Source organism: Salvelinus fontinalis, chromosome 22, assembly GCF_029448725.1.
Source record: "Salvelinus fontinalis isolate EN_2023a chromosome 22, ASM2944872v1, whole genome shotgun sequence".
NCBI lineage: Eukaryota > Metazoa > Chordata > Actinopteri > Salmoniformes > Salmonidae > Salvelinus > Salvelinus fontinalis.
Window position 1 is genome coordinate 8862557 of NC_074686.1, and position 12412 is coordinate 8874968.

Below are 12412 nucleotides of genomic sequence, written 5' to 3' on the forward strand. Positions count from 1 at the left end.
CTCTTCAGTAAGGGCCATTTTGCTGCCCATGTTTGTCTATGAGATTGCATGGCTTTGTGCTCGATTTTACACAGCTGTAAGCAAGAGGTGTGGCTAAAATAGCCAAATCCACTAATTTGGAGGGGTGTCCATATACTTCAGGCCATGTAGTGTATGTTATAAGTAAAAGCAAGGACAGAAAAGTGATGTTTTACGTCGCGATTTTGGACAAATCCGCCAAGACAGCAACCACGATAAAGGGTTAAACATAGGGTTTAAATCAACTCAGGAATTTTACTGAATATAGTCATGGTTCCCCCTTATATTTTAATGTAATGACATGAAAAAAATTGGCAGACTTTTATCAATGACTTGTCAACAGCTGTAACAAGTTATCCAGCAGAGGAAATCCTCCCTGGTACCCTCGTAAACAGAAAGACCCACATACACATTCACCCTTATTCTCTCCCAGGACACACACACACACCTCTTTGTAGAGTGAGTAGAGGAACACGGCAGTCTGCACAGTCTTGCCCAGTCCCATCTCGTCAGCCAGAATAGTGTCTGTGCCCTGTGCCCAGGAGAAACGCAGCCAGTTGAGACCCTCCAGCTGGTAGGGATGCAGGTTGCCCCCCGTACTGTCTATGTAATCAGGCTGCCGCTCAAACTTGATGGTGGGCTGAAGAGGGGGAAGATAGAGAAGAACAGTGAGTTACTGTTGGTGTCAAGACACACCACTAAGCAGGAAATATGCACCATAAGGGATTTATCATGTGTTTGACATAACACAAAGCTGCAGAAAAAGAGATGCTAAAAGTCCATTTTAACGGTAAGATACTGAGCAATTTATGATGATCAGGAATACCTGATAAATCACGAGAAACCCTATCTCTGATAAAAAAGACAAGCCGTGTCGCCAATCCAATAAAAATGACAACAGTCAACACTTACATCAACGACAGGATTCTCAGGGGGCCGGTCCATCCTCTTCGTCTTGCCTTTCACCTTGATCTTCTTCCCTGGTTTACCCTCGTCGCCCATCATCAGCTCCCTGAAACAGATGAGAGAACATCGTTACCCTCGGAAACAGACAATGAAGAACCTCCTCCATTCCACCTATACAATGTAGAGAAGGTGGCAATAATGCATTAGTTACCTGTGGTTCCAGTACTGCTGTCTGAAGACGTCAAACTCTGGGATGTCCATGTCCTCGGCCTCCCAGGTGGCCTGGTCGTAGGCAAGGTCTTTCCACTTGATGAGGTAGTGTACGTTATTCTTCTTGTCCTGACTGCAGCTCACAAACAGACAAAACTTGGTTAGCAACATTTCCAATTAAATCAGTTAGGAATGCATGCATACACACACATATATATATGTGGACACCACATCAAACTAGTGGACTTGGCTATTTCAGCCACACCCGTTGCTGACAGATGCATAAAAATCGAGCACACAGCCATGCAATCTCCATAGACAAACATTTGCAGTAGAATGGCCGCACTGAAGAGCTAAGTGACATTCAACGTGGCACCGTCAGAGGATGCCACCTTTCCAACAAGTCAGTTCGTCAAATTTCTACCCTGCTAGAGCTGCCCCGGTCAACTGTAAGTATTGTTATTGTGAAGTGGAAACGCCTAGGAGCAACAACGGCTCTGCCGCTAAGTGGTAGGCCACACAAGCTCACAGAACGGGACTTTCAAGCACCAAAGCGCTTAAAAATCATCGGTCCTCGGTTGCAACACCGACTACCAAGTTCCAAACTACCTCTGAAAGCAACGTCAGCACAAGAGCTGTTTGTCGGGAGCTTCATGAAATGGGTTTCAATGGCCGAGCAGCCGCACACAAGCCTAAGATCACCATGCGCAATGCCAAGTGTCAGCCGGAGTGGTGTAACGCTCGCTGCCATTGGACTCTGGAGCAGTGGAAACCCTGGTGTGATAAATCACAGGTTTGGCAGGTGCCAGGAGAACACTACCTGCCTCAATGCATAGTGCCAACTAAAGTTTGGTGGAGGAGGAATAATGGTCTGGGGCTGTTTTTCATGGTTCGGGCTGGGCCTCTTAGTTCAAGTGAAGGGAAATCTTAACGCTACAGCGTACAATGACTTTTTAGACGATTCAGTGATTCCAACTTTGTGGGACCAGTTTGGGGAAGGCCCTTTTCTGTTTAATCATGACAATGGCCTGCACAGAGCCCTGACCGTAACCCCATCAAACACCTTGGGATAAACTGGAACACCGACTGCGAGCCAGACCTAATCGCCCGACCTCACTAATGCTTGTGGCTGAATGGAAGCAAGTCCCCGCAGCAATGTTCCAACATCTAGTGGAAAGCCTTCCCAGAAGAGTGGAGGCTGTTATCGCAGCAAAGGGGGCACCAACTCCATATTAATGCCCATGATTTTGGAATGAGATGTTCGACAAGCAGGTGTCCACATACCTTTGGTCATGTAGTGTATCTGCAACTGATTGGTTAAAATGATTGCTTTGACAAATGGGACATTTGCACCACAAGGAGAAACCCTTTACCTGACAAACAAAACATGCCGATTTCATCAAGTGTGTAGGAGTTCTCCTTTCCATTGAAGGAAAAATCCTGACTAGACACTTATTTACAAAGTGTACGACTATGTGTCTGGCCTTGCAACTCAAAATCTGCTGCTATAATGGAAATGTTAACTCTCAATGAGACTAAAAACACATTTGAATCCCATTTAGCAGCCAGTCCGGGAGTCTCGTCTGACCTGTGGTTAAGGATGCGGTGAATCATCATCCAGGCGATCTTGATGCCGAAGCGGTAGTACTTCTCCTCCATCTTGGCGTAGAGCGGGTCCTTGGCCTTCCTCTTCGTGCTCTTTTCCTCGTCGCCCTCGCCAAAGTCTACTGAAGGAGGCTCGTCCATGTCGTTCTTCCTCTGGTAGTTCCTGAACATCACCTGACAGTGCAGCTCCAACTGGAGACAGGGAAAAGGTGGGTGAGAGGGGGAAGTGTGTGTGTGTGTTGTCGAACGTTGGTGCGACAACGCTCCTCTCGAATCCATTTCAGTGAGAGAGAAGAGAGCGTCTGAACGGTTTTTGTGTGTGTTTGTTTCAGTGTGCGCCGCGCCTCTGAAAAGCAAAAATAAGATGCGCAACAACTCAAAATGAAGGTAGGTGTGTATGGGTGCGATTGCCTGCAACGTGGTGGCCGAGCGTAAGTCTGTGTACCTGTGTGTGTACATACCTGCAGCTCAGACACCCAGGAGCAGTGCCAGTAGGACATGTTGCTCCACTTGGCGAAGAACTCCCTCTCAGGGCGCCCGGCCAGAGGGGCGGGGTCAGGCTGGTCAGCCGGGAGGTCTGGGGGGCGGGGGATGGGCGTGGGCGGAGGGGGGTCGCCCCAGCGCCACGTCAGAATCTTCTGCACCTTGCCCTTCATGGGTGGACACTGAAGAGGGGAGGAAAGTGTCAGTGAATAGGTCAAATGTTTTTAAAACCCGCTCGCTTTTCAGGACAAACTGATCATAACGACATGGTGAATACTCCTTGTCTACAGATAAGCTAGGTAATGTTACATGGTGTTGAACCATGTCGTTTTGTTTCCCCAATACACTACCCAAGGGGGTAGGGTGCTAGGTTTCAATTTGGGAAGTAGAATTCACTGTACCCTGTGTAACTGGCTGTGCCCCGTGTCAATCACCCTCCGGGTCCCACCCCATTGATTTACTCACAGTGCAGCGTGGGCAGATCCACTCTCCGTTGGGGATCTCAGGCAGGGGCGGGTTGAGACAGTGGATGTGGTAGGAGGAGGGACAGGAGTCGCAGCAGAGCAGCTCGCCACCGTCCTTACACACCCTGCAGAACTCCATGTGGTGGTCATCCTCCTCCGGCTCTGCCTCCACCTCCTCCTCCTCTTCTTCTGAGCCATCCTCCCGCGCCTCCCACTGTTTGCCCTCCTTCTCCTGTGGATGGGAGAGGGAAGGGGTTCATGTGAATGGTAGTTGAGCAACGGGAAAGGGTTAACTGTTTGACTAGTAGGGAAGCAAAGATGGTTACACACTGGAGCAATTTAAGAGCTAACAGTACCAGCATATACCACAGTACTACCAGCTAGCGGTTTATGATCATTGACAAATGGTTGTCAATATCAATAGCTCCTCATTACCCTCGATCAGATTCCTCTGTATTTTGTTGTCACTCCGATTGATCATTCTGGTTGGCTGACCTGTACCATATTGCCCTGTCACTTACTCCACAGAGCCATTCATTGGCTAAAGGAGGTGTCACTCACGCAGTGTGGGCAGCTCCAGGTCCCCTCTGGGGCGTTCTCCATGTCGGGGTCCAGACACACCATGTGGTAGGCCCTGGGACAGGTGTCGCACAGAATGATCTCCCCTCCCTGCTGGCACACCTCACAGTAGTCCTGGTGGTCTGTCTCATAGCCGTCACCGTCCTCCTCGACTGGAGGGAAGGAACAAAAGGACAGAAGTGGGTGAGAGCAATTCAAACTAGATACGGTACATTTCCTCAACAAACCCCCCCCCCCCCCCCCCCCAAAAAGGAATGCATGTTCAACATTATTTTTGTTGTTCAACGAGCACCCTAATGAAATACCAGTGAGGCTATAACACTTTAGCGGTTACATATTGTGAGGAACGCACATTTTAATCAATCAGAATGTATGGCCGAAACTAACCATTTTATAAAATACTGTAGAATGAAACGTTATGGAATGGACATTGCTGTTCGTCGCTCCTTTTTACTGTGTTGGTGGAGTCATTCATATGCAATCTAGGAAGCATTTCAAACTCCTGGGCGATATGTATCGATACTCTGACGGAAGAGCTTGTCTACTGAATACGTCAAAGTGTGTGACAAACTATTTCTTTTAAAAGGCAGATGATGCTGGATGCTGCCCTGCTGAAAACGTATAATCTTCTCGTGACTCAGTAAAACTGAGTGGTACTGGCTGAGTCATAGCTAATTGGACATGCATACACATCCAAACTACAGCTGTGGAGTCTAGCAACTCAAGACCACTTTTTATTGGGTTTGAGCCATGGATGACACACACCTTCTTGGTGTTGAGATATGTATCGAGGCATGGAAGAGAGACCCACACCCACACCTGCAGAGTACAGACCCTTCTTCTTCTTGGGCTTGCTCTTGGGCTTCTTGGAGCGGCTGCTGCGGCTGTTGGAGCCATCCGACACGGACACGCTGTTCATGCTGGCGTCGTCAAAGTCACTCTCCACGTCAGGCTCATCCTCTTCACTCTGATAGGAACAGCCAGATAGAGAACGGTTAGGAACTTCGTTTTAAGGAGAAATGTGTCTAGGTTGAAGGCCTCTATGCCAAATAACAAAAACATTTTTGTCATCAATAAAGAAGTCAATATGAGCCGAGAAAGAGGTGACTAAACAGTGGGGCCGGGAACAGCCAGGGACCTCACGATACGCTATTACCACGATACGTACGTCCTGATAAGATATGCATTGCGATTCGATACGGCGATTTTTATTGCGACTCGATGTTCCAAGCACTTACCGAGGAGCGTTTCCTCTTGTTGTTGAAGCCTCCTAGTTTGATCTTGAGCGGAGCTACCTTCTTTGTAGCCACTTTCTTCTTCTCTGCAGGCTTGGGGGTGGGCCTGGACTTCTTACGAGCATTAGGACCTTTGCCCTCTTTGGTCTTGGCCTTTTTCAGAGGCGGGGCGACCGGTGCCTGGGGCTCGGCGACCGGGGCGGGAGCGACCTCCGCCACCATGCTCTCCACTGCGGCAGACACGTTGGCGGCGGCCAAGGCGGCAGTGGCGGCGGCGGAGCCTCTCAGGGGATTGTTGGTGCTGAACTCACGCCACTTGGCACCCAGTACCATCATCATCTTGGACACAGCGATCTTGGGGTTCTTGGCCGCGATGAGTGGTCTGAGGGAGAGATGGGGTGGATGGTGAGTAATGAGGACAACAACAAAAAACACGTAAAAGAGTGAAACGGTAGACAAGATCAGGGGGAGAAAGGAGACAAAATATCTGAGAGCAAAAAAGTTGAACAGCAAATGAGTGGGGGGTAAGAAAGAGAAAGCTTAAAATACAAGCTCATTACCTGACATATTGGCTGAAGGCCTTGTAGTTGGTGAGGGAGCGGTAGTCCTCGTCGCTGAAGACGTGGTCAATGTCCTCCATTCCCCAGTCATCCAGGAGCTGGGACGACGTCTTAGGCTCCTAGATGAGACAATTCAACATGAACATTTGCTTAAAATGTGGTTCTTTCCAGTCTGTTCCTTACTGACTGGCCTATTGTGGTGGGACTATTTCGTGCCCTCTGAGTGTTGCCATTGTGTTCAATAGCTACTAGGTCTTTGTTAACTCTCGCATGGCTTTGGACAAAGCACTTTCCTCCCACCATTGGGGACCATCGACTATTTTAAGCCGCATGCAGTTATACCATGTGGCAAGTGCTTGCCTTGACAAAGGCCAATGGCAGGTAGTTCGGTGTTGCCACGGTGACAGTATGTCCTTCCATAAGTGCACTTACCACTACCAGCCACCCTAGTGGTAGTCAACTCAGCATGGTAGTATTGATAACTTATCTACATCTAGAGATTGCAGGTAGCTTATTCAATCACTTTCTATGGAGCTCTGAGTTCTAGTTGCATAATGACAATTCAATTAACACCATGACATATTATTTGGTCAACTTTAATGGCACCCCCCCCCTCCACAACTCTCTCCATCCTTGAACTGAAAACTCACCAAGCTATCGTCGTCATCGTCCTCATCCTCCTCTTCCTCAGGTTCAGGGTCCTTCCTCTTGTCCTTTCCTCCGCCGTTTCTGTCAGCGCTGGTGCTGCTCCTCTTCTTCTCCTTGGAGGTGCTCCCCCTGTTCTTCTTCTTCTTCTTCCCCGGGTTGTAGTCGCTGCCCTCGCTGTCCGAGCGGGGTGCCGCTCGCTCCTCGTCCCTGTCCACCTCGGGGGTCTCCATGGGCTCAGGGGAGCTCATAGGCACATCCTGGAGAAGACACATGGGGGGGGGGGGGGGGGGCTTATGAGTAAGCCCGTTGTCTTCCGACAGGTGGCGGGTCTCTCCACTGGCAGACAGACGGAACATGGTGCGTCCCAAGAACGTGCGGATATGATTAGAGACGTGGTCATGTCACTGTAGCCTACCTCTCTGCGAGAGGTCCGCCTCTTGCTGCTTTTGTTCTCCCGGCTCTTCTTGGCCTTCTTCTTCTTCACCTTCGGGGCCTCACTCTCTGACATCTCCTCTTCCTCATCTGCAATGAGGTCAGAGACACAGCTTAATAATAGCTGTAACGAAGAATGTCAATTGAATATCCTTGCAACCTTGGTAGCTGCAAAGTCATATGGAATCGGGTTCCAAGACCTATTATGTAATTGCTCATGGTAGATGTAAACAAATGACTGTTGGCATTGAAATCAGCACCAAGTTACCATGATCTGACGTGTGATAAGCTGTCTGTAAGTCAAAATGAGGGGTGCTGGGTGTCTAATTAAATGCCACCTGAATGCCGTGTCATCATTATCTGGGTTGAGTCCAGTTATCCCAATTGTAGAATTTGATGTCCCACAAACAAATTGGAAAAGATGGCTCTTCCAAGTTATTATTTGGATTGGAGTCGGGTTATATATGGTCAATGATTTTCACATGTGAGAGGTTTGAATGAAGAAAAAACATGTAATTACTAACGACTATCTAAAAGGTGGCCTAGTGACGCCTGCTATATCTAAAATCGGACAATTCCATCGCCTTACCTTCCCTATCAAGGATTCTAATGGAATATGCATTACCGTCATATCCGAACCTGTTGTGTAAACAAAGTAGCCAGCTAGCCTAACGGTTTTATTGTCCTTCGCCAGCTAATGTAGCCATCTACGTTATATAAGTACAATTCAGTGAAACGTTCCATAAATGTACAGATAGAGTGAATGATTGCATTTGTTTCTACCACGCAAAGCGGCGCTACCAAGCACCCGATGATAGGAGGAGAAAGTCACCGTCGTCATCTGCCATCTTTCAAGCTAACTGGCTGGCTCCATCTTGTCATCGGCACGTAAAAATACCGGTAACATTTGCTAGGCCGCAAGAATATGCCGGTTGGTCGGCATGATTTATGTAACCAAAAGTTGAAGTTCTGTAAATTGCTTCGGTATGGAAAAACATCTGTCCATTTTACAAACTTACATTTAAACGGCTACGGCCTGCAATAAAACAAAACGTTAACTAGCATTGTTAGCACACGCAAGCTAGGATAACGTGTTAGCTTCAGCCAGCTACAGCAGTCAGTCACTCAACTATCACAGCTTAGAGGCTGGTGTCCACTGTTCCAGCAACTACTTAACTAGTTAGTTAACTTTTCCAGAACTGGTTGACCAACTAACCGTAATCATTCTGATTCTGCTTGCTTAACTAGCTTACCACAAACTGCCAAGTTAACTAACCACAACCAGTATCAACTATCAACCTACGGTATGTTAACTAGTTATCCATAGATTCAAATTCACGTCAACTTCAAGTTCTTTACTCAGTGCAAAGCCATACATGGCATCTTTGGCTCAGTTTTACGATTAACTCGCATTATTTACATAAAGTATATAACATTTCTATAAATTAATTTCGTTGCAATAAACACATTTGTTGAAGTGGTCCTACCTTGCATTAGAGACCGGTCCTCTGGGGCTCCAAAATCATCCCTATCGTCCTCGCTTCCAGACATAATGCTAGCTAACTTTAAAATTTAGTTAGCTAACTAAAAAAAAGTTTAAATCCGTGTTGCCTCCAGAGTCCTGTCCCAGTATTGAGTCCGCCCAGGTCGAGCGTGGAGTCGGGGAGGACAGGTCGGCAAGGAGGTGGAAATAAAAGAAACAACAAAACAGAAGTGAATATTCAGAACTGATTTTGTGCATTGAACAATATAAATACATGAATTGCCTCTTAAGTAGGTAAAATAACTTCTGATGTCAAATGTTTTAGCCAATAATAGGATACTCAAGATTATCAGCCTTTCAATCTATGCGTAGTCTCGCTACATATAGCTAGCTAGTTAGCCATTTGACATGCCATCGTCGTGCTACTAGTTTTCCGTCCCACACTTGGTTAGCTAGCCCGCTAACTCCAGCTCAATCACCGGCTAGGTTCAGAAACGAGTCACACATTCGTCCCAAAACATATCAATAAATGACGAATTTCAATTGTTTAATTTGATAATTGAATGGTCTAATATCACAAATACAATTATAAACAAACTACAGTAACGTTACTCACAAGTTGAATGGTTCCACTGTTTGAAAACAGAAACAACGAAAGGGGACGTTTGCCTTTCTTTTAACAGTTTTTCTTTTTGGGTTACAATAGCTAGCTAACGTTAGTTCCAATAATTAAAATGCAGTATTTGTCTTATGTTGCCTGGCGATGCACACGACGTCGCCGTATCCCTCTCTCGCATTAAACACCCGCGCACACACACACAAAGAGATCAGGGGGCAGACATCCCATAATAACCCCCCCCCCCCACCCACACACACACACACACGCACACCCCTCCCCCACTCTGCATAGTTACCTTGCAACATACAGACCATAATAATCCACCCCCCTCCTCCCTCACATGGAGTCTCTTCCCCATTCCTCCGTGCCCCCCTAGCAACCACCGTTACTATGGGAACACTCACCCCCACCCAACATCCCATAATAATAATGAGCATAGTCACTGACATCCCACAATAAGCATAACTCCAAAAAGAGAGAGGGATGAAAAAAAGACGTCACATGGCAACTCCTCCACATGACTGCATGTAACTTCTGTGTCACAATCTACATGTATGTAGATACACTGTACTGTACAGCCTAGGAGCATATTTCAGCATCTACTGACACAAAGCATGCAGACACATATGATATATAGGAGTCAAATGAACACTTATAAACCATACATTCCTTGTGGAGGGTCACCACAGGGCACACTCAGGTAAACGCTGTACTGTGAACTTGGGGAGACCCACTTGAAAACCATTGAATGATTCCAATGATTTGCTCAACCTCCAATAATTGAATCTACACACAAACCAAACCACCACGCGTCAAATAAAACATGTTGTTTCCAGTCAAAGCAGACACAAAGACAGAAGTGCCATTAACTCAGGGAAACCCTGGTGTATTGATGCCCTTAGGTATATTGATAGGTCACCATGCATCATAGACACAGACTAATGAAGCCTTATTCAAAGCTATGTCTCAATCAGACCTCTGTATCTTCCTAGATCTAGCCTATAAAGCGTAACCAACAGCTGAGACCCAGGGTCTGCAAAGGAGGCCTTGTGAAGGCCTATACTGTACTGCACTCAATGGTGGGAAAATAGTTTGAATCCTAACATGATTCTGTAGTGCTACGTACTGCATGGTTATTAGAGTGCAAAGTACTGCATATGAAGCTAAGCCAAAGCATTGATAATGTACAATGTGGATATGAAATGCAGGCTTACGCAATTAGCTCGTAAGTGATGCAATAGGCCTTTTTCAGTACTGGCAAAATGACAGACTGCATCTACCACCATTTGTGTTGCATTATGGCAAATGTAGTTGGTGTGAAACACTGCATTTAGCACAGCCAAAGGGTAGACCTTCACAGAAATCCATCCTGAAATGTACATAAATTAAAGAGGTTACGGTTTTATTAATTACTGATATAGTCAGGGTTCAAACCATTCTAATTAAACTCCAGCCTATTCAGGAAGTGAACTGAAATGGAACATTTCCCATTCTGACATATCCTATTATTCTTCAAGTCATGAATTGAATTTGAATGAGTTTTCTTGAATGGCCTTGAATTTCAATTATTTCACCCCACCCGTAAGGATATGATTTGTGTATGAACCTTCAACCATGTACCTTTCCAGATCAGATTCTGGGTTTTGTAAGTGGAGAGCCATTCAACTATATCAATACCTTATGTTAGAATTGTATAAACTCTACGCCCACATTTAGTTTTTCACACAATCCATTTCCAATGGACCCCTCCACAGTCTTTCTGTCTATCCTTCAACCCTCTCTCTCACCCTTAGCTCATCACTGGAACGAATTGCAAAAATCTCTGAAGCTGGAGTCTCTAACTTTAAGCATCAGCTGTCAGAACAGCTTACCGATCACTGTACCTGTACACAGCCCATCTGTATATAGCACACCCAACTACCTCATCCTCATATTATTACTTACCCTCTTGCTCTTTTGCACCCCAGTATCTATCACTCCAGTATTAATGCTAAATTGTAATTATTTTCTCCTCTAGTGCCTATTTATTGCCTACCTCCCTACTCTTCTACATTTGCACATACTTTACATAGATTTTTCTATTTGTATTTTATTTTGTGTTATTGACTGTATGTTTGTTTATGTGTAACTCTGTGTTGTTGTTTTTGTCGCACTGCTTTGCTTTATCTTGGCCAGGTCGCAGTTGTAAATGAGAACTTGTTCTCAACTGGTCTACCTGGTTAAATAAAGGTGAAATAAATAAAAAAATTAAAAACAAATTTAAAAGAACTAAGCTAAGGACCCTGGGATTAAACACCTCCCTCTGTAACTGGATCCTGGACTTCCTGACTGGCTGCCCACAGGTGGTGATGGTAGGACACAACACATCTGCCACGCTGACCCTCAGCACCGGGGCCCCTCAGGGGTGTGTGCTTAGTCCCCTCCTGTTCTCCCTGTTCACCCACGACTGCATGGCCGCGCACAACTCCAACATCATCGTTAAGGTTAGCCGACAACACGACGACGATGAGACAGCCTACAGGGAGGAAGTCAGAAACCTGGCAGGGTGGTGCCAGAACATCAACCTCTCCATCAACGTCAGCAAGACAAAGGAGCTGATCTTGGACTACAGAAAACGGAGGGCCAAGAACGCCCTCATCCACATCGATGGGGCTGTAGTGGAGCAGGTCGAGAGCTTCAAGTTCCTCGGTGTCCACATCCCTAAGGAACCATCATGGTCCACATACACCAACACAGTCGTGAAGAGGGCACAACAACACCTCTTCCCCTCAGGCTGAAAAGATTCGGCATGGTCCCTCAGTTCCTCAAAGTTCTACAGCTGCACCATTGAAAGTGACCGCAAGGCGCTACAGAGTAGTAGTATGGACTAGTACATCACTGGGGCCGAGCTCCCTGCCATTCAGGACCCCTATACCAGGCGCTGTCAGAGGAAGGCCCTAAAAATGGTCAGACTCCTGCTAAATAGTTAGTCCGGGTAGCTAGTGGTTAACTATTTAACTATCTGCATTGACCCTACTGGTACCCCGTGTATATAGCCAAGTTGTCATTACTTCTTGTGTATTTATTCCTCATGTAGTTATTATTTATTTATTTTCTCTCTGTATTGCTGGGAAGAGCCCGTAAGTAAGCATGTGATTGATGGATTCACTGCAGTTCTTTCTTGGCACCTT

The 12412-nt window shown here is 46.4% G+C and overlaps 1 protein-coding gene across 20 annotated transcripts in view; it reads right to left on the reverse strand.

The window, feature by feature from the left end:
• The window catches only part of LOC129819709 (chromodomain-helicase-DNA-binding protein 4-like), a 28278-nt gene extending 18810 nt beyond the window's left edge, over positions 1-9468 (reverse strand). For 11 of the 20 annotated variants that reach the window (XM_055876224.1, XM_055876223.1, XM_055876217.1 and 8 more), the window contains exons 1-14: positions 9240-9468; positions 8628-8761; positions 7124-7230; positions 6711-6965; positions 6061-6179; positions 5504-5882; positions 5085-5232; positions 4248-4417; positions 3688-3918; positions 3201-3404; positions 2723-2931; positions 1136-1267; positions 931-1030; positions 467-658 (exon numbers count right to left, since the gene is read on the reverse strand). In XM_055876224.1, coding sequence (XP_055732199.1) covers positions 467-658; positions 931-1030; positions 1136-1267; positions 2723-2931; positions 3201-3404; positions 3688-3918; positions 4248-4417; positions 5085-5232; positions 5504-5882; positions 6061-6179; positions 6711-6965; positions 7124-7230; positions 8628-8691 — 2310 coding nt within the window. In that variant the 5' untranslated portion in view covers positions 8692-8761; positions 9240-9468. Of the gene's footprint in view, positions 1-466; positions 659-930; positions 1031-1135; positions 1268-2722; positions 2932-3200; positions 3405-3687; positions 3919-4247; positions 4418-5084; positions 5233-5503; positions 5883-6060; positions 6180-6710; positions 6966-7123; positions 7231-7923; positions 8207-8627; positions 8762-9239 lie in introns of those variants that run through there. The other 9 variants (XM_055876232.1, XM_055876235.1, XM_055876226.1 and 6 more) reach the window with 2 other exon arrangements.
• Between the last annotated feature and the right edge of the window lie 2944 nt (positions 9469-12412).